We start from the raw sequence: 23,409 nt of genomic DNA on the forward strand, positions 1-23,409 counted from the left end.
CTCTGTCTGTTGTAATTGATTTATATTTGAGATATTATTTTTTTCAGGCAAAATTAAAAAGAAAAATCTTTTATCGTCATTAAACCTTTTTGAACAGGAACAGCTGATATTTGAAACGGCGTTAACGATTGTTTCACTATAAGTAACGGTCAAATGATCAATACAATACACAGTTATATTCTAAACACAATTTTTCTGTATATACATTTGTATAGACTAAGCCAATGTTAATATTCAGGTTTAAGCCCCGACAAGACAAGACAGTCCAAGAATTATATAAATGGAAGGGCAACTACATAGATGTACGTTTTGTAACGTATGATTGACTGGAGTTTTATGTCTTGTTTAATGTTCGCTTGTCTCGTCCCTTTTCGACCAGTAAGAAAAGTCAGGTTGCCATAGCAACAGCTATGACTATGACGGATAGTTCGTTTGTCAGAAATCATAGAAAAAATTAGTCGAAATATTTAGAAACACTTAAGTGAGGATATAACCCTTATATTTCCTTTCGTCAAAATCCGTCAAGCAAAGAATAAATTTGTATTTTTTGCAAAATGTCTTGTGTCTCCTTTGTCGTTTAATCCTTTAGTTACTATCTCCTTTTATCTCAAGCTTTGTGATGTCAATGCCTTTTTTGAAAATGTGTATTTTGTTTCTGCCAGTTGATGCCATTCTCATTAATCAGAGGTTTGACCATGATCAATCTAACTATCCATCTGTTGTACGCATAGCAACCCCGCTCTGCTGTACGAGAATGGCTGATGCCGGTTTGGATGTATGTCGTAAACTTGCTTCAGATACTTAACACAAATCCTTGTTGTTTCAGAAGATCACTTAATTGCTTTTCGGTCATTAATCTAGCCAAGGACGTATTGAGCAACTCAAGATCATTTTAAGAGCGCCAGAAAAATGCCAACGATTTTTTTGGAAGTAGGAAAGGATATGGTTATCGAAAAAGTATGTTTACATTTTGCGACATTCAATATCTCCTACCAAATGTCGACTGTGTGATTTAAAAGGAAATGAGGTGTTTTAATTAAGCGAAACATTTGAGAAGTCCTGTTTTAAGTATAATTGTTATTTTAACTTGGCAAAAACCTTATTGCTAAAATAAAGATTACTAAAGTGTTATATCATTCGAAAGCAAGTCACGACTTATGGCTGGTTTAAGTGGCATGTCGCTTTATTACATAATCAACTATAATACCATTCTTTTTATGACGTGATCAAATTTTTACCTTTTATCTTCGCTGTTTTCATAATGTAATATACTAGTGGTGTAATGGTGTGTGACGAAAAATTGTAAGTAGCACCATCATGTAATATATAAGGGTTTGAATAGGATTTTTTTAATTGCTAATGGAGTAGAATTAAAACACAATTTAATTACATTCTAAATCATATAATCGTAAATATTTCAACGTACTTTAACAGCAATTAAGATTTTTCAATAAGAGTTAAAATACATTTTACTAAATTATAACCACATGTTTAATTGCATTTATATGAGGTTTACTGCAAGTAGGGAATATGTATAAATGAATGGTAATTCTTGTATTGTGTTAAATATATGATTTGAAATAAATAGCTCTTACATAAGTTAAAACAGTTACATACAAAAATAATAAAAGTTAAAATGAAAACACACACACACACGCACACACACACACACAAAAGAGTAAGACCCTGGATATCTAATTGGTTTTGTTCATGAATATTTAATTCTCACGAAGAACATATCGAGGCTTCAATCATCACAAAGTCTTTTTTGTTTTCATATCTACATACAATCTTTAATCTAGTTAATGGTGTGCCATAGAGAACTGATTCCTATCAATGGGTAGAGCACCTGTGATCAATTATGGAACTATGCACACCGCGCATCTCGTACCTATGTGTATATATTGAACTGTATCCAATGGTCAAGGGAATATATTGTAAAGAAATATAAAATACAGAATTACAAACAAATCATAAGTGGGCATTAATGCAAAAACGAGGTCTGAAACATCAACTTTGTCACGGTATTGCAGACAATTACAATTCTCTAAAAAATAAAGTATGTACCTTTATCAGACTTAAGTTGGAATCCAACAGCTGTCATTCATGGTTTATTACTATTATTTTCACAACGACTGTTTTAAAAGTTGAAGTTATGTAACCACCAACTTCCCTACGATTACATAAAATGATGCAAATGGAGCTGAATACCCTAAAACAAGGTCAATTCAAAAATAAAAAGTGCAGTGACGGATCACTTCGCGTTGTCGAATTATAAAAATGAGCTTTCAATTGTAAATCTACAAATAATTCGAATATCAAAATTCCAAAACAAATAACAATTTTTTATATTAAACACTTATTTAAAAAAAACAATACAAGTGTCCCGTTGAGTTTTTTCCCCACCCAATAACCTTTACTAATTGCATGTTCATCAATTTCCAATTAGGTTAATTAGCGTTCTGGAATTACACTAATCATGTGTCTGCCTTGTTTTAGTATATTACATGTAATACATCCCGCGGGGAAATTACCCATGAGTTTTATATCATAGCTAATAAGTTACCAAAACTGTAGTAAATTTTAGAAGCTTAAAAAAGAGACTATTGTTAATCTTACGACTATTTAAGAAAGTGTCACTGCAAAGCAATTGATACAATACAAGAAGCACAAGCATATACCAGTAAAAAAGCAATTTGCTCAAACAAACATGTACACGCACACACCTACCAGCTATACTCTAAGCCCTATTATATTCCTAGGCCGAAATATGAGAACACCTGATTTTAGCGTCAAGAGCTGCCCTCTAGTGTTGTTGAACACGGAAGAGGAAGTTGTGTATATTTATTGCCAAAGCCGGGAAGCAAGTTTACAAACTTGTGAAGAGCAGCGCAGAGCAGATCTCTGAGAGGTACGGCAACAGTGTTTCATTGATGCATTCGCGCTCGCCGGACTAAATATGGTAGAGCAGGTAAACGGTTTCATCAAGGTGAGAAGAAAACTGAGCTACTCACCCTTTGTACGACGAGCTCCTGTTTTAAATCCTTGCCTCCCTGCAACCGGAAGCCCCACTGGGTTTGCAGGGAGTCCCGGGCCAGTCGCACCTGTACCAGAGACATCCTTTTTATTCCATCCTACAAAACACAAAGTGAAACACTATCTCTGACGGAAATTCGAACAATATGGGAACGAGGCTCTCTCTCTCAGAGAATCTCAGCACGAGCATAATCTCTCTCACTCATTTTCTAACGTTCTTCTGGCGTGCGCCATCGATAAACAACAGTTCCTCAGACTACATGTATAATGCTTATCAGCTGGAAGTATGTTTTGGAATCGCTGATCTGTAAGCAATTATTTACTTCCATGGTATGAAATTAAATAGCAATAATTTGCAGAACTTTGCATGACCTGTACCAATAAAGAACGAAGAGAAAATATATAAAGATGACAGTTAATTACATACAATATGTATAAACACCATGTCTTGAGTATGATGTTCATAATCTTACATCGTCAGTATCGTGTTAACGTTTATAGTAGAAAAACTTAGTTCTCAAAACAAAAATAAATTGTATGATATTATAATTCAAAATTATATAAAAATGGCATGTACATACACCAACATTTACTAAATCACGTTTCAAAGACAACCCCCACTTACTAGCATTCAGAATTGTCAATAAAATATAAAACAAGAACAAAGTAAACTAACAACATTAACACAAACAAAACAACACAACCACATGCAAGTGTGAGGAAAAGATAGACAACCCAATGCTGTAGACGTATGCATGTACGACAACCCAATGCTGTAGACGTATGCATGTACGATTCAACAGCGAAATGCTTGGCAAGCTCGCAAATCTACAGACACGTACATTTTACTGCTGTCATGGTGTGTTACCGTTCATTTTGCTATGTACAATGCACAGGTCTCCCTGTAACACCTTTGACTATTTATATGATAGTTATTTTGTAATGAATTAGATAACGTAACTTAATACATTGGAAACATTTATTAGAGAAAACAGCCCAATATACAAATACTGTTGTACTGTAACAGATTCCATGCCACTTGCCCTGTGCTAATGCAAGTATACTGACTGTATTGCAGTCATTGCCCCTTGCAAAACAGAATAGTACGTATGCTCCTCTATTTTGACAGACAAATCATTCCAGCATTAATCTGTCCCTTGTGTACGAACCAGAGCCATCTCTATAGATGATTGGTTAAATATCATGCATTGTGTAAATGTTGAAATATTGTATTACATAAATAGTTAGTCTTTAAAATTCATGTTGTGCATGATAAATTCTGAAATGGTTTCCGATAATAAAATGCTTTGGCATAACACCGTCTTGTTTAATTTATCTAAACAATTAAACTCATTGATTGTATTTCCTGGACAAACTACAAAATTCGTTAAGAGCAACATATTTCTGGTGGTATTGCTGATACCCTGATATCCGATGTAAAAAAACATGCCCCTGGGCGACAAGGGTACAGATACAGTTGCTACAGACTTCCTAGGAGCATTTTTCAACCTCAAACACTACGGTTGAAAATCTTTCCAAGGTTTAACCTCGTTCATAGGAATCTTTATGAAACGGTCTTTGGCCTATACATTGATGAATATATGTATTGCTGCAGTACGTATGTAAAAGTACACAGGCCTATACATTAATGAATATATGTATTGTTGCAGTACGTATGTAAAAGTACACAGGCCTATACATTGATGAATATATGTATTGCTGCAGTACGTATTGTAAAAGTACGCATGCCTATACATTAATGAATATATGTATTGTTGCAGTACGTATTGTAAAAGTACGCATGCCTATACATTAATGAATATATGTATTGTTGCAGTACGTATGTAAAAGTACGCATGCCTATACATTAATGAATATATGTATTGCTGCAGTACGTATTGTAAAAGTACGCATGCCTATACATTAATGAATATATGTATTGTTGCAGTACGTATTGTAAAAGTACGCAGGCCTATACATTGATGAATATATGTATTGCTGCAGTACGTATTGTAAAAGTACGCAGGCCTATACATTAATGAATATATGTATTGTTGCAGTACGTATGTAAAAGTACGCAGGCCTGTAAAAGTACGCATGCCTATACATTCATGAATATATGTATTGTTGCAGTACGTATGTAAAAGTACGCAGGCCTGTAAAAGTACGCAGGCCTATACATTAATGAATATATGTATTGTTGCAGTACGTATGTAAAAGTACGCAGGCCTGTAAAAGTACGCATGCCTATACATTAATGAATATATGTATTGTTATAGTACGTATGTAAAAGTACGCAGGCCTGTAAAAGTACGCATGCCTATACATTAATGAATATATGTATTGTTATAGTACGTATGTAAAAGTACGCAGGCCTGTAAAAGTACGCATGCCTATACATTAATGAATATATGTATTGTTATAGTACGTATTGTAAAAGTACGCATGCCTATACATTAATGAATATATGTTTTGTTATAGTACGTATGTAAAAGTACGCAGGCCTGTAAAAGTACGCATGCCTATACATTAATGAATATATGTATTGTTATAGTACGTATTGTAAAAGTACGCATACGATGCAAAACTATATCGCAATCCATTCTTTTAATCTAAGCCTATTTTGCCAAATGTTAAATAAAATCCAATGCTGGGACAACCATGCATGTGTTTATCTTTTCCATGTTTCAATGTATAATTGGCGACTTCGTTCTTTATCAGGCGTGATTAAACTTAAAGAGAAAACATGTTCATATATTTATGCAATCATGAGCATTTGGATGTTTGGTGAACATTAACATGAACATCAACAATTGAGAGGTTTTTACACACTACTTGTACGGGAACGTGTTCATGAGAACTACTTTTTGTGCACTACGTCATCCAGATATGATATAATGTATACATTTAGAAAAACGAACGATAACACGTTGAAAGCTCATTTATTCGAGTTTATACGAGTGACCATTAAACACGACTTGAACGTCCACAAGTACTTGTAGAGTAGCTTTACGTACAAGTACACGTCAGTGTCGTGTAGACTTGTAGAGTAGCTTTACGTACAAGTACACGTCAGTGTCGTGTAGACTTGTAGAGTAGCTTTACGTACAAGTTCACGTCAGTGTCGTGTTTCACAATCAGTTCAAATAATCAATGACTCGATGACAAAATTATTTGTACATCGGATCCGGACGGCTTCGTCGAAAAAAGACCTGACAGTATGCCGTTTTAAACGTGTAAATAAAAATAAACAGTAATGAACCATTTTATTTTAGGCCAAAGGCAAAGATTAAATAACGCAATCAACGGTTTGAATACTTCAATCATTAACAAAAACGTTTACAAGTCCCAGCCAGCATTAAAGGTTGTAAATACCATGCCATATAGACATCTTGAGCGCGTGTATAAAATGCAGGAAGCCAAGAGAGACGTAAATCGGCAGCCCCTCATCCACGTCCTCAAAGATCTGTATGATGTCATGTGCTAAGTTACGATCGACCAACTCGTCCAATACAATAAAGCCCTTCAATTTGTATTAATGTCGTGAAATGGCCGAGACAAAGTGCTCTGTAGTTACAGAAATACACGGGGAATGTTTGGAACAGTCATATGAGTTTTCGAATGAGAGGGTGTAAGGTTGTGCTACATCGCAACGGACGATGCGATGAGGTGTTAAAAACCACCCGCACATTGTGCAACCAGACTTCCCAGTTTATAGAACAACATTACGACCCCAAAATCCCCAATTTAGACTCAGAATGACAGGAAGAAGTTCAATCAGCTATTCATACGCGTTGGCTCATTTGAAAGAGAAATTGATTCTGTCGTCGCCAACTACGACATCCGCCTTACATGCCCGCAGATGGATGCAACAGATGATGGAGACCAAGTGGTGGCTGGTTTGCCAAGCTGTATCCTGAGCCTAGTGATACACAAAACATTATCATTACAAATATAGAAAATAAAAAAAATCACGTTATATATTTATCGAGAGCCATCTACTATATTAATATGTTGTTTGAGCTTAAAGGGCCGGAAGAAAGGAAATGAATCAATATGACAGTTAACTCCATTTTAATTGATTAACAAAATAATTCAGAAGAAATAAAAAAGATAACGGATCAATCAAACGTAAAAGTATTATTTATGAAATTAATATCCGCGGATATGGATGTACTTGCAGCACCCAACAACTTGATGCAAAATGAGTTTACTAAAAGAACAACTGTCAGCGGAGTGTAATACCAGTACTTTTAAACCTGACAAAGAAATCATGCATATAGACACATTTAAATGCATTTTCAAGTTTCTGAATTAAACTAATAACATTTTATACCTGACGCCGTCATCGCTTACACCGCCATGTCACTGAAAATAGTTTGCTTGACGTTCTAATAAGTAAACTGATTGGGTAGAAATCTACTATTGAATTATACGACACTTCATCCCTACCAGCTTTGTTAATTCATGTTTTGACATGGATGGAAGTTACATTGATGCGGCTTATAAAGTTCGGCAAAAAGTCTCGGTCAAGGTCATCGAAAGACAGTATTGTTTTTTGTTGCAAACGTGTCACCATTATGTTAATTTTAATGTTTTAGCACCAACACTGAGAAAATAGGTCAAGCTGTTATGGCTAAAATCCTACAGGGACAACGTTGATATTTGTTTGCAAAAGTTTACGCAAGCTTCCCTTTCCATTGCTGTTGGTTCGGGAGAAAGAAAGTAAATCAAATGTCAAGGTAAAGGTCACCGACGGCAATACAATTGCAAAAGTGAAAAAGAAGGTAAAAGTTGTACAGGCAAGGTCAACCAGTGCTAATAGAAATATCAAAATATATAAAACATTACACAATGTCCCTATCACATTGCTGTATCTTAAACAAAAAAGTTCCTATTGCTATTTATGTAATACAGCAACCCCAACTTGCGGCATGGTTATCGACGAATCAACTCACTTTTAGCAATGTCGAATAAAGATCACACTGTTTTCAGGCTAGAACGCTTAAATTCGGCATCACAACCAGTTCTTCATACGTCCATCTCTCCTTTATTTCGTTTGAAGTCCGTTTATATGAAGTTCATATCGGGTAAAATTGCCCGTTCACCTTATGGAGACACTGTTTCTAAGCGTCTACCGTCTGTAGTCATCCTTTACATCTTTTACATCATTAAGTATATAAAAAATGTAGCCGACGGGCTCAAACTGTGTGCAAACGAAGTGGACGTAGAAGCAAATTCGTACGGTTGGTTTACGAACTTGATGGACATGTTGTTCCAGAACGGGAGACCACCCCGTCCTTCAATTAGACAGAATTACATCGTACTTAAAACAAGATGTTCATTCTACGAACTGAATTGCGATCGTAATAGAGACGTGCCATGGCATGGTAGGATCGGGGCACGTGTGCACACCAACGTCCGTCCTTTCCGCAATACAATCAGACAAGATTGGGTATACATACTAGCCGTTTCCTCACTGGTTCATCATTCACAAAATCATGGTTCACAAAATTATTACAGACTGATGCTGACTTCAAGGGTTAAGTAAAAGTTTCCAATAAAGATTGATAACCTTGCAGTTCTTAACATGTTTAATCTTTGTTCATTTGTGCGATGGTAAAGCAAGAGAAAAGACAGTTTCAAGCGGCGAATAAGGACTGGCAGAAACGTGTCGGATTTTATTGTCGTCATTCCAACACGTGATTGTTATTACGTTATGAACGTACTAGAAACATGATTAGAACGTGGTCAGAACAAAGTAAATTTTATTACGAATGAGGTTAAATGTACATTTATATGATTTTTTTCTCAACTTTCAAGTATATGCACTAGTAAAGTATGTTTAAAATCCTGAGTCCAGCTCTTAATTTGAAATAGTGTCAACAATACTTAGGCCACAAGAAGCGTTTGCTGACGAATCTCCGGTGTGTGAAGCTGTATGGATGGAAGACATGTGTTAGTGTCGTTCAAAGCTGACTGTGTTATGCCACACACACACACACGCACGCACGCACACACGCACACACGCACACACACACACACACATATATATATAATGTAAGCAGATTCCAATACGCTTGGTTATGCATCGCTCCGCCCAGTGTACTGCCTTAAAACCCATCACCAGCCTTTAGTTTTCTGCTAATGGCGCCACAAAACCCCACGCATTTCCATTATCAAAAGTATCAAGAGATGAGGGTTGTTGCCAGGTTAGATTGAAGCGAGATTTCGCTTTTGGAATTGTTTGACATCTTTAAACTACCAACAGCACGTTCACATGTTCCATACGACTGAATTGTTTCGTCTCTGAAATATACAGACAGTTTAATATTTCAATGTCTATGTACAATGATGTCAACTCACCAGAATATTTTGAATATTTAATGATTCAAAAAATGCTTAATGGAAGAAAGAGATCTCGAGATTCCAAAATATATTACACTTATTGAGTTTTATTCATTTTTTGTATGTCGTGAGACACATGTACAGAATTTATTTTGAACAAATAATACTAATAAACATAATTTTTTGGTTGTGCTTGTATTTAAGTTATTTGAGTAGGTTTTAGAAAGTTATAGTGTTTGGTTGTTCTTGACAATGCAACATTAACAATGTCTTACCTTCGGCAAATGGCTCTCTGAATGAAAGTACAAAGCACTTCGATCTTTGTAACTCCTCATTGTAGTTTGAAACCATTGAAACCTTGTAAGAAACCGTCCGATGAGGCCGTCTTTTATTCCCCGAGGACGTCAACGACACGAGCAAATGTAATGGATCAGATAGCAGTCGGTATAACGCACAGCGGAAGTAAACCCGCACACACCTTTAGTATTTGCGGTTTCCGTATTCGAAAAATTGATATATTTTCGTATTCGGTATTTTTGCTATATTTTAGAGAAAGGTATGTATAAATATTGATATAATACGCAACGTTAAGCTTACCAAATAACAGTTGAAGTCTGATTACTATATAGGAATTCTCGCTACAGAGACGGGCCAAAGTGCAGGTAACAGCATACTTCTATCATCTGGTACTTAAAATCTAACTTGTAAAACGCGCAATTGTTCTGAAAATTTTAAACCTGTACTGCTTTACTTCGATACGACTAAACTCATCGAACTTCAACTTCATTTTATTGTTTTGCAGCTTATAAACCATGATCAAAAGGCTTTGATATGGATGATTCTTAAATATTAAAACATTCTTATTATTTTTTTTATTTTTTTTAAAGTTTGCGTGTAGGAACTACTTTAGCGGCCGTCTTCATATAACCTGGTATTCAAGACATACAAAATGCGTGCACGTGTATTATCACAGTGCAACCTGCCTTTTGTAAACAAATAAACCGCGTATGCTTGGATTCTACTGCATATCTCGGTGAAAGAAAAGCAATCATTACGATAGGAAAAATACAACACCACAACACCGCACTTTAGAAACTCGTATACAAAAACACACGGATTTTGCTTTCTGAATCAACATGTGTGTTTTGTGAGTGACACAATAACTGAAACGAACAGTTTTATAAGTTCTAGCCTTTACTTGTACTAATCACCTGCATCAAACATTCTGCAGTATTTACGTGCACTGCGTGGTGCTAAATAATTCATAGTTTACTTTCAAATCCAAAATCACACTCAGCTGTTAAGACAATCAAAATAATCAGTCAAGAGAACCTCGTTGATTGGCAGGAGACAGGTTCGTGCAAAATTCCTGCTGGTGTTTTTTGAACGGGACAATCAATCACACAATAAAAACTACAATATCGAGACAAGCATCACACAATGGAAACTACAGGGACAGGACAAGCATCAATCAATGGAAACTACAGGGACGAGACAAGCATCAAACAATGGAAACTACCGGGACGAGACAAGCATCAAACAATGGAAACTACAGGGACGAGACAAGCATCAAACAATGGAAACTACCGGGACGAGACAAGCATCAAACAATGGAAACTACCGGGACGAGACAAGCATCATACAATGGAAACTACAGGGACGAGACAAGCATCAAACAATGGAAACTACAGGGACGAGACAAGCATCAAACAATGGAAACTACAGGGACGAGACAAGCATCAAACAATGGAAACTACAGGGACGAGACAAGCATCAAACAATGGAAACTACAGGGACGAGACAAGCATCAAACAATGGAAACTACAGGGACGAGACAAGCATCAAACAATGGAAACTACAGGGACGAGACAAGCATCAAACAATGGAAACTACCGGGACGAGACAAGCATCAAACAATGGAAACTACAGGGACGAGACAAGCCTCACACAATGGAAACTACAAGATCGAGACAAGCATCAAACAATGGAAACTACCGGGACGAGACAAGCATCAAACAATGGAAACTACCGGGACGAGACAAGCATCAAACAATGGAAACTACAGGGACGAGACAAGCCTCACACAATGGAAACTACCGGGACGAGACAAGCATCAAATAATGGAAACTACAGGGACGAGACAAGCATCAAACAATGGAAACTACCGGGACGAGACAAGCAGCAAACAATGGAAACTACAAGATCGAGATAATCATCAAACAATTGAAACTACAGGGACGAGACAAGCATCAAACAATGGAAACTTCAGGGACGAGGCAAGCATCAAACAATGGAAACTACAGGGACGAGATAAGCCTCACACAATGGAAACTACAGGGACGAGACAAGCATCAAACAATGGAAACTACAGAGACGAGACAAGCATCAAACAATGGAAACTACAGAGACGAGACAAGCCTCAAACAATCACAGTGACGAGAGTAGGAACCAAACAATGAAAACTACAAGGACGAGACAAGCCATCAAAATAATGACAATACAGGGACGAGACAAGTAGATTAATAATCAGAGGCGCTACCATCTGCCCTATGAAAGATTGCAGAATCCGAAAGTTTTTCGGATGTCACTGACCAGGAAAGGGGGCATTTACACCGAAAACATGTTAACGATCTATTGAGCCCCTTTTCATTTCAGACTCTTATATTTTCTTGTAAATGCACAGGGATCAAAACCCAATACACGTCTCAAAGAAATAAATCATATCACTGCAATCACTACTAACTAGTAGTATTTATAGTCTGTAGTGACAGCGTAATGTCTCCCTCTATATTGTGAGTTGCTCTCCTCTTTGCTCGGCAAATGCTGTACAATTGTTGTGTCATGTTTACCGGGGCACATTATAACAATTATGTAATTACTTCATGAAGGTTATTGCACAAAACAGCGAACAGTTCCCGTGAAATGAACCAGTTTTATTTTACAAGTAATCATGGATGCTGTGTTCGAATTAATCAGATATCGATAGTAATACCCTATTGAAATCACAAGGAACATTTACATGACCAGTATAAGAATGCATACTACAATTTCGTTATTTTCACTTTAATTTACAAATGAATCATCAGTAGGCTTATCAGCACGAAACTGTTGGAGAATACACGAGTATTGAATAAATGAGTAAAGAGTTTAATATGACAGGTACGGGTGTAATACATAACCATTTCGTATTTTATAGCATTCCCAAGTGACGTTAACAGGAAACATATAGAAAAAGAGCGTTTTGATTTCTTTCTTACATACATATAGTAAAGTGGTCAACTGTGTTAGAAACACAAGTTACAATATATCGGTGTTAAAACATGCACACACACACGGCCATATGACGAAATAAACGCCAATACTTACTTTGGTTTCTATAAGTAGCTCCAGTTTGGAACTTGTTTTTTATCCCGGCGACCCCTTAAATATATTTACAACACTCCTGTAAGCACTAACTACATTGTAGAAGATAGGAAAAGCAAGTGCCAAAACGTAGATATACATGAAGAACCGCGAGGAGAGAAATCCATTACCTGTTTTCATTTCCTGCACAAGTTTTAAGTCCATTATACCTCCCTGAATTTTCAGCGAGTCGACCATACACAAATTTGAATCTTAATGTTTCATGTTTTAATACTCGGTAACTTAAATTTTAAGTCGTAATATTGATAAAGAGATGAAAATAAAGAAAATATATGAGATATAGATATGAAAAAAAGAATGATAGTTAAATACAACAATATTACAATGGCTTCCTTGATTTCGCCCTGGCTCAAAGGTATATAGGCACAACTGTGTGTCTGAAAAATTCTCAGGAAAGTGATTAGTACATGATCGGTTCGCTGAAAGATGTTCATATATTTCCCCGTGTTAACAATATAGAAAGCATACATACATATGTTTTGTAAGAATATACTCGAGTTAAAACCCCATAAACTGAGTTCGTATAAAGAGAACTTGAAAGAACAGATTTGTTCTCTTCAAAGCGTTTAAGACGTGTTTCAAAATATTGGTTATTTTTTGGTAGTGACATGAGATATGCAAACGTTTTATACAAAGCGGTGTTAAAAGGACTATACACCAGATGGTACGATTTCAAGAAAAACAGAAATTTGTCAAAAACTTACATAAAATTGATATCGTTGTGCACAACGCATTGAATCTCACTTACTGACGTATTTTATCACCCACGACACATGTATTCTTCGACGTTTTTTGATTCTTTTTTTTCAATTCGAAATTTACTGGGTTTGTCTATCACATGAATACCAATACATTTAATAATAACGCTGGTATATGTTTGTACTAATCACGTGCATTTCATGTGCTAACTATACACATTATTAACAGGAAAACCAATATGCGCTATTTCTAAACGGGTAAACACAGCTGAGACAGCTTAGAAATATTCTTTTAATATTGTATATTGATGTAAGCGACCCAATACTAGTTCGTATTGATAACTCGAGGCTTGTTTTGAAGAAATAGTGTATTTGCCTATTTTCTGGTGTCGAGTTCCTTTAAATAAATCTGAAAATAATCAAAGAAAGAATAAACGCCCTGGGAAGTCTGGAAATCAAAAGGTGTGGGTTACCTGTATTAGCATTTTCAGCACCGTGTTGAGGCGAGGATGATGCTATGCGTACCGCATTCTGGTTTAATTTATAGCTATCAAACCTCTGATGGAAATGAATGTACTATCGATACTATTGGTACTTTTATTTTAACAATGAAAGGGTAAATTAGAAAACTTATCCAGAGAGCGAAACTTTATAAAGTATTTGCAAATTTCGAATTGCAGGCATATTTTAAAACTGTTGATAGTATTAAGTAGTACTAACCAAATTATGACTATCAGCACATCAGCTCTGTACTAAAACGGGTACATAGACAAACATACACAGAAAAAAACGATATTGTACAGCATGTAATAAGTTAGAGAATAAATGCTATTTTCTTTTTTCGAATGTCCCTTGTTTAATAGCATACGATGCTATTACATTAAAGTGGTACTCGTATTTAAAAATCAATATATATATATATATATGTATAACAAACACCAACTTTTGAGTAAAAACTCCTTTAACTTCTTACTGAATAATGCAGTTATGGAACATAATAATTACTAAATACACGATTGTAACCATATATTTAATAGCTAAAAACACACAAATATTAAATAACGGGTGGGTCCTAAAAGATTTACAGTAATTAACTATCGCCTCTGTGGGTAAACATATTAGCTAAAAATATTGTGTTTTCTGCAACCTTTCTTTCGAATTAAACACGACCTCCTTCATAAGAACAATTGTTTTCGATATCTATTCATCCGTTGCGGTAAATTAAAACAATTGTACGAGTAGTAATTGTGGTGCTGTGTAACGACGCATAACAGCATCGCCACATAAACGAAATCGACCACGTTTATGTGGTGATTTTCAACGCATAAACAGGACTTTCTTATGTGGCAAAAAGGCACACTTTCACCGAATATAATTCACTTAAAACACATACTAGTACAATAGTGGTTGATAAAGTTTCATCAAGGTCGAACTTAGTTTTTTTGTGTCCACTTAACCAAGCTTTGAACCGAACTTTAAAAGACGTAATCTGACAAAAAATAGAAAGATCGGTTTAAATGTGAACCAAACCAATTAATCTTTCTGCGAAAACGTTTGAAATGACGTTTGGCCCGACTAAAGGCGGGAATATATGTTAAGACACCGCACAACTTCGTCATCTGGGATAATCAGAAAATTGGATCGTCGTATGACGTAACATAATATTATATTTTCGCCTTTTTAAAGAATATCTCATTTTGACTGAATCAAGGGCAATAATCATGTCGTTATTTGAAAAATAAAAATAAAAATAATTAAAGCAGTTATAAAGCTTCTTACACCAATGAATAAATGAAAGTGACTCTGGAGTCTGTACGATTTCGAGACGGACGGACGGACATCATCATCATCATGATCATCATCGTCGTCATCATCATCATCATCATCATCATCATCATCATCATCATCATCAACGTCATCACCATCGTTTTTGTTGAAATATTAGAACTCTATTTTTTAGCTTTATAATAAATGGTTTAGTTAATCCTCTTTATGTGGCAAAAAGGTACAGTTGCGCACCATATAAGCAATTTCTGCTATATGCGGTGAGCGTCATAACATCACGACAGAAACACAAAAAAACACACGTTTATGCGGCGATGCTGCTATGGGGCGTTGCAGTACTGCTTATTTGGGACTAAGAGTGCATCTTTAAGGGATACTACACAGAAATGAAAAAGCATGTTCGTAGCTGTTAATCAGTTAAAATCTAAGTTATCAAAACAAACCCATGAGATATTTTAATATATTCAATGCATGTGAGATAAGAAAACGCATGCTGATCAGAAATTCAATGAATCGAAGAGTTGAGTGTATTGCAATACTGTTTCATTCCACATTGTTTATGCATAATCGGTATTTTTCATAAGGTATGGTTACAAATGTGTGCATGAAACATAATCTAAGCGTTTATAAAGTGTTTACTATTCAATTCGTTTAAACTATGTCTCGTTTCAGCAAATGTATTTGCACGTTAGTTATACCGTTTTCTGCAGTATATCTTTTTAATACACTTGTTCGCCAAGGGTGCAACACATAAGCCATTTCATATTTCATGAAATTGATCAAGGGTCATGTTGACCTTTTTCAAATATTCTTCATATCTTGTGAACAGTGATGTTATTTCAGATCTACACTATTATCAGCTTCTACAACTAATTAAGTAGCATAGTAAAGATATCAAGCTGGGACCTATTTTCTCGACTTATTTTTGTGTGAAATCAGCCCCAAGAACCAGTGCGTTCGTCCACCTTATCGAATGCTAGTGGAGATGACACATTACGATTGCCATAAACAGCCTTTTGAAATTCCCTCAATATCACACATGTGGTTTCATGATAAACATGTAGATTTCAAGATTTTTTTCTCCGACCACGAACTTTTTTTTTTCATATTATACAAATTTGACCATGAACAATATAACCAATATTTGTTGATTTCGTGAAGATCGAACTTTATTCTAAAGAGAGGTCGCTAAAAGCAATATTTTCAATGATAAAATCAATAGTTATATCATTACGAGTGAAATAAATTGCGATCTAACACCGACATTCAACATACTTTCTCATTCTTTTATGCCAAGTTGTGCGAGAAACGCCACGTCAACACGGCATAGCGAACGCTAAGTTATTTTTTTAAGCAACGTGGGAATTAAAATCTGTAAATATCTGTAAGAATAGTGAAAATACGAAAAATCACAGCAAACAGCGAAATGCTTAAAAGAAAAGAAAGATTTGAGGACATGATATTTTTTAGCAATTACCAGACGTTCTACCTCTACAATGGTGCAATGGTTATGGTCCCTCAACTGCAGACATCGAGTACCTGTGCCGGTGATATTTTATTATTAATGTTTATTTTCTTCTCATTATATTGAAAACTTTCATATGTCTGAACTAAGCACCTAAATGTGTAATCAAAACGTTTAGAACATTTTCAAATTTGACTTTATAAAAAAATGCAGCTTATTTTGGCCTTTAACCCCTTGAAAAACGTAAATAAGTCCGCCACATCTACCTTTTTCCCTTTCTTATAATAATTCAGTTGTATGCGAAAACATTAATACTTAGCTCTTGACCTTTCTTTTCTGCAACCATCTTCATGCATATAAATTACGTGTTTAATAAACGCAATTAAAGTAGAATTAATGTTATAAATAAGAGAAAAAGTAGAATATTCAATGTGAATACAACACTACCAAACGACGAATTAATAGGTAATGACAGAGGCGTTGAAAACATTGTCGCTAATGCCATGTTATCTGCGTTTGATTGAGAGAAAAGGTTTGTAACCAATGCTTGGTTATCACAAGGTCTTAAACATAGTAAGGTGACTCGAGAAAAACAGGTACCATGGTATGGAATAAGAGTACTAACCATGATATATAGATCTGTGCAGTCTTGCAGTAAAACAGAAAGTTATAGACTTGCTGCTTCATGGGATACATCTGTAATTAAAAGAAACACAATTGACACAGATTTTCAGTTAAAGTCAGTTCAAGGTGATCCAAAATATAATACGTCGAAATATTTAAATATTTACGCCTCAAAAATTGCTCATTTTGTTTGAACGTTCTTTAACATGAAAAAAATGGAAATAATTGTTTGAATGAATATGCATACAAATAAGGGCTGTTTACAGTTTATTGAACAATCGGAGAAAGATAAACACATTGTAAATCCCGAAAAAGTTTTCTTTTCGAATGGAAGACGTATGTGTGGAAACTTACCTTTCCTACAAAGGCGACATACGGATTTAGGACCTAGTTCCAAGACAACATTGCGTAGATTTTCACTAACAAGACGGGATTTTATATCAAGACAAAGTACAGGAGGTACTAGAGCGAATTTGCAAGACTATGAACTGGATATTTCTCTGGATGTTAAACCGAAGTTTTATCAACGCTGGGCAAGACGTACAAAGGCAGACGACAGTGTGAATTTTCCAGCGATCACATCCACTAAGGCCAATTTGACAAATCTGTTTCAAGCAGACAGGGGTAAAAGCTCGAAAAGAAGTCGGCAACAAAAGAAAAAAAGCCCGACCACAGAAAAAGTCAAACTCAAGAAAAAGAGCGCATTTAAATGGAAAAAGAAAGCGAAACAAGTTTTGCCGAAAAGCGACGTAATGTTTAAGCAAGTAGATGAATCGCCTTTTGTTGAAGACTTCCAAGGCGACACATTCAGCGATGACGACGTCTACGACAATTCAGAGAGTGAATTGGCTAATATTACTGATTCTAGTGAAGAGAGTGACATTGGGGAGAAATTCGAGGAATGGAATATATCACTCTTGGAAGAGGAGAAGCTTTATATAGACACTCAATATAAAGAACAGAAAGAAAAAGACAAAAGTCACACTATAGTATTGCAAACAAACACCGTCAATAGAGGTTTATTAACACCACTTTCTCCAGCTTCCGAAATACAAATACGAAACACCACAGTTGACGTGAAAAGCAACGAATTTGTTCAAGTGAAAGAAAGAGATGGAGAAAGCTACACACACTCTTGCTGTTTGAAAAGCAGTCGCGAGTATGTTCAGCTCAAGAATGCTCGGTTGGTTTCTGCAGGTACTTTGGGAAAGGCTGCGAATCGCTCGTGTGATATAGCTACTAATGCAAGAACTACATCCTGTAAACCACGTATAAGGAAACAGTCTTCAAATTTTAGATTAGGAAGAAGGACAAATGATTACAAACGAATGGAAAGTTGTCAAGTGTTGACTGATGAAAGTCTCGTTTCTCTGTCGCAGAGACCGTCGACTGTCTTAGAAGTAAAATCTCACGCCAAAATACCAACGACAAGTCCGCGTTATACTGGTCCGGAAAATTTGGTTGTTGAATTTGAATCACTTCGAATAGCTGCTCACCTTCAAAGGCTTGAAAATAGTCGGGCAAAAAGTCGACATACTCCATGCAGAAGTGTTTGCAAGAATTTGTTGCGTTCCACGGTCAACAGGAACAAAAGACAATGCTTTATAGATACAAGTGGGTTTAAAACTGTTATATCTGGTTGTTCTGTCAAGTGAAACCACACATGTATTGATAATATATAATGCATACTTATTATTGACAGTTATCTAATGTTCAAAACAAGGTAATAAATCATGTGTCACTGATTGCTGTACATTGTGGGCGTGTGCTGTGCATTTACAAGACAATAGTGGCAGCTTTACTATTCTGTGCGCATACTTGAAACTATTTTATTTGCTTGCAACAAAACATATTTTATTTATATTTTTCATATAGAATATGTTATTTTCTGTGTTTTAAAGAACAAAACGCATATCGTCTTGACGTCTTATTTCTGAAGCAAATATAGTCATATAATTTATTATCGTATTCTATGAGTTGAATCCGAAAATAAAAGTTGAATACATATTATACTGATATAGTGTAAACTTTAATGAGAACATGTCCATTTCAGAAATGATTAAAAATAAAGAAGCAGTAACAGTGAACTGTAATGCCAAATACTGCAAGGGATTATTAACAGAAGATAACACGCAACATTAAAATAATTATAGAAGGTTTTTAGTACCTTTTATTATTAGCCCCCCGATACAAGACTGTTCAACTTGCAACACAATGCTCATACAACATTTGAGTATATCACACGTATATAATAAGAAGTAGATAAGTATACTTTTGTCGCGTTTATAGGACGGGGCAAAATATGTAAATATTAAAGCAAACAATTCACGGGAGTAATTTTATTCTTGGGGGCAAATTTGTCTCAAATCTAGAGATGCAATAAATCCCCACGTTGGTTATTCAAGTCATATAAACGAAAATACTGGTTTTCCCAAAGGTATTTCGATTGGTCAGGTTTTAACAGTATACAACAGCATCAATTTATTTAATCAAAGATTGTTTTGTAATAATTCTTAGCCAAAATGTTTCTAAAAAGGACTGTCATTATAAAATGGCTTTGTTTCTCCATTCAGCATATACTACCGCCCTCTATTCAGCATATACTACCGCCCTCTATTCAGCAGATACTACCGCCCTCCATTCAGCAGATACTACCGCCCTCCATTCAGCAGATACTACCGCCCTCCATTCAGCAGATACTTCCGCCCTCCATTCAGCAGATACTACCGCCCTCCATTCAGCAGATACTACCGCCCTCCATTCAGCAGATACTACCGCCCTCCATTCAGCAGATACTACCGCCCTCCATTCAGCAGATACTACCGCCCTCCATTCAGCAGATACTTCTACCGCCCTCCATTCAGCAGATACTACTGCCCTCCATTCAGCAGATACTACTGCCCTCCATTCAGCAGATACTACCGCCCTCCATTCAGCAGATACTACTGCCCTCCATTCAGCAGATACTACTGCCCTCCATTCAGCAGATACTCCTACCGCTCGCCATTCAGCAGATACTACCGCCCTCCATTCAGCAGATACTACCGCCCTCCATTCAGCAGATACTACCGCCCTCCATTCAGCAGATACTCCTACCGCTCGCCATTCAGCAGATACTACCGCCCTCCATTCAGCAGATACTACCGCCCTCCATTCAGCAGATACTCCTACCGGTCGCCATTCAGCAGATACTACCGCCCTCCATTCAGCAGATACTACTGCCCTCCATTCAGCAGATACTCCTACCGCCCACAATTCAGCACAAACTACCGCCCTCCATTCAGCAGATACTACCGTCATCCATTTAGCAGGTACTACCGCCCTCCATTCAGGAGATACTACCGTCCTCCACTCAGCAAATACCACCGCCCTCAGTTCAGTTCAGCAGATACTACCGTTCTCCATTCAGCGGGTACTACCGCCCACCATTCAACAGATACTACCGCCCTCCATTTAGCAGGTACTACCGCCCTCCATTCTGCAGGTACTTCCGCCCTTCATTCAGCAGATACTTCTACCGCCCTCCATTCAGCAGATACTACCGCCCTCCATTCAGCAGATACTACCGCCCTCCATTCAGCAGATACTACCGCCCTCCATTCAGCAGATACTCCTACCGCCCACAATTCAGCAGATACTACCGCCCTCCATTCAGCAGATACTACCGCCCTCCATTCAGCAGATACTACCGCCCTCCATTCAGCAGATACTACCGCCCTCCATTCAGCAGATACTACCGCCCTTCATTCAGCAGATACTCCTACCGGTCGCCATTCAGCAGATACTACCGCCCTTCATTTAGCAGATACTCCTACCGCCCACAATTCAGCAGATACTACCGCCCTCCATTCAGCAGATACTACCGCCCTCCATTCAGCAGATACTACCGCCCTCCATTCAGCAGATACTACCGCCCTCCATTCAGCAGATACTACCGCCCTTCATTCAGCAGATACTCCTACCGCCCACAATTCAGCAGATACTACCACCCTCCATTCAGCAGATACTACCGCCCTCCATTCAGCAGATACTCCTACCGCTCGCCATTCAGCGGATACTACCGCCCTCAATTCAGCAGATACTACCGTCCTCCATTCAGCAGATACTACCGCCCTCCATTCAGCAGATACTACCGCCCTCCATTCAGCAGATACTCCTACCGCTCGCCATTCAGCAGATACTACCGCCCTCCATTCATGCGGATACTACCGCCCTCCATTCAGCAGATACAACCGCCCTCCACTCAGCAGATACTACCGCCTTCCTTTCAGGAGATACTACCGCCCTCCATTCAGCAGATAATACCGCCCTCCACTCAGCAGATACTTCCGCCTTCCTTTTAGAAGATACAACCGCCCTCCATTCAGCAGATACTACCTCCTTCCTTTCAGCAGATACAACCGCCCACAATTCAGCAGATACTACCGCCCTCCATTCAGCAGATACTACCTACTTCCTTTCAGCAGATACTACCGCCCACAATTCAGCAGATACTACCGCCCTCCACTCAGCAGATACTACCACCTTCCTTTCAGGAGATACAACCGCCCTCCATTCAGCATATACAACCGCCCACAAATTAGCAGATACTACCGCCCTCCATTCAGCAGATACTTCCGCCCTTCATTCAGCAGATACTTCTACCGCCCTCCATTCAGCAGATACTTCAGCCCTCCATTCAGCAGATACTTCTACCGCCCTCCATTCAGCAGATACTACTGCCTTCCATTCAGCAGATACTACCGCCCTCCATTCAGCAGATACTCCTACCGGTCGCCATTCAGCAGATACTACCGCCCTCCATTCAGCAGATACTACCGCCCTCCATTCAGCAGATACTACCGCCCTCCATTCAGCAGATACTACCGCCCTCCATTCAGCAGATACTACCGCCCTCCATTCAGCATATACTGCCGTCCTCCATTCAGCAGATACTACCGGTCGCCATTCAGCAGATACTACCGCCCACCATTCAACAGGTACTACCGCCCTCCATTCAGCAGATACTTCTACCGCCCTCCATTCAGCAGATACTACCGCCCTCCATTCAGCAGATACTACCGCCCTCCATTCAGCAGATACTACCGCCCTCCATTCAGCAGATACTACTGCCCTCCATTCAGCAGATACTCCTACCGCCCACAATTCAGCATAAACTACCGCCCTCCATTCAGCAGATACTCCTACCGGTCGCCATTCAGCAGATACTACCGGTCGCCATTCAGCAGATACTACCGCCCTCCATTCAGCAGATACTACCGCCCTCCATTCAGCAGATACTACCGCTCGCCATTCAGCATAAACTACCGCCCTCCATTCAGCAGATACTACCGTCATCCATTTAGCAGGTACTACCGCCCTCCATTCAGGAGATACTACCGCCCTCCACTCAGCAAATACCACCGCCTTCAGTTCAGTTCAGCAGATACTACCGTTCTCCATTCAGCGGGTACTACCGCCCACCATTCAACAGGTACTACCGCCCTCCATTCAGCAGATACTACCGTCCTCCATTCTGCAGGTACTTCCGCCCTCCACTCAGCAAATACCACCGCCCTCAGTTCAGTTCAGCAGATACTACCGTTCTCCATTCAGCGGGTACTACCGCCCACCATTCAACAGGTACTACCGCCCTCCATTCAGCAGATACTGCCGCCCTCCATTCAGCAGATACTTCCGCCCTCCATTCAGCAGATACTGCCGTCCTCCATTCAGCAGATACTTCCGCCCTCCATTCAGCAGATACCACCGCCCTCCACTCAGCAAATACGACCGTCTTCCATTCAGCAGATATTAACGGCCTCCATTCAGCAGATACTAACGGCCTCCATTCAGAAGATACTAACGGCCTCCATTCAACATATATTAATGTCCTCCATTTAGCAGATAATACCGCCCTCCATTCTGCAGATACTACCGCCCTCCATTCAGCATATACTGCCGCCCTCCATTCAGCAGATACTTTCGCCCTCTATTCAGCAGATACTTCCGCCCTCCATTCAGCAGATACTTCCGCCCTCTATTCAGCAG

The 23,409-nt window shown here is 38.0% G+C and overlaps 2 protein-coding genes across 5 annotated transcripts in view; one reads left to right on the plus strand and one right to left on the minus strand.

The window, feature by feature from the left end:
* LOC128206277 (proteoglycan 4-like) overlaps nucleotides 1-12,887 on the minus strand; it is a 37,166-nt gene extending 24,279 nt beyond the window's left edge. Inside the window, exons 1-2 of one of the 4 annotated variants that reach the window (XM_052908652.1) lie at nucleotides 12,751-12,887; nucleotides 3,015-3,134 (exon numbers count right to left, since the gene is read on the minus strand). In XM_052908652.1, coding sequence (XP_052764612.1) covers nucleotides 3,015-3,119 — 105 coding nt within the window. In that variant the 5' untranslated portion in view covers nucleotides 3,120-3,134; nucleotides 12,751-12,887. Of the gene's footprint in view, nucleotides 1-3,014; nucleotides 3,234-12,750 lie in introns of those variants that run through there. The other 3 variants (XM_052908646.1, XM_052908666.1, XM_052908674.1) reach the window with 3 other exon arrangements.
* A 5,244-nt stretch (nucleotides 12,888-18,131) lies between these two features.
* On the plus strand, nucleotides 18,132-23,262 carry LOC128216478 (uncharacterized). The gene is made up of 4 exons (XM_052923056.1): nucleotides 18,132-18,562; nucleotides 19,953-20,690; nucleotides 20,789-21,625; nucleotides 21,771-23,262. Exons 1-4 carry the CDS (start codon nucleotides 18,132-18,134, stop codon nucleotides 23,260-23,262), a joined length of 3,498 nt encoding a protein of 1,165 aa, XP_052779016.1.
* The last annotated feature ends 147 nt before the right edge of the window (nucleotides 23,263-23,409 follow it).

Source organism: Mya arenaria, chromosome 2 (assembly GCF_026914265.1).
Source record: "Mya arenaria isolate MELC-2E11 chromosome 2, ASM2691426v1".
In the NCBI taxonomy this organism is placed as follows: domain Eukaryota; kingdom Metazoa; phylum Mollusca; class Bivalvia; order Myida; family Myidae; genus Mya; species Mya arenaria.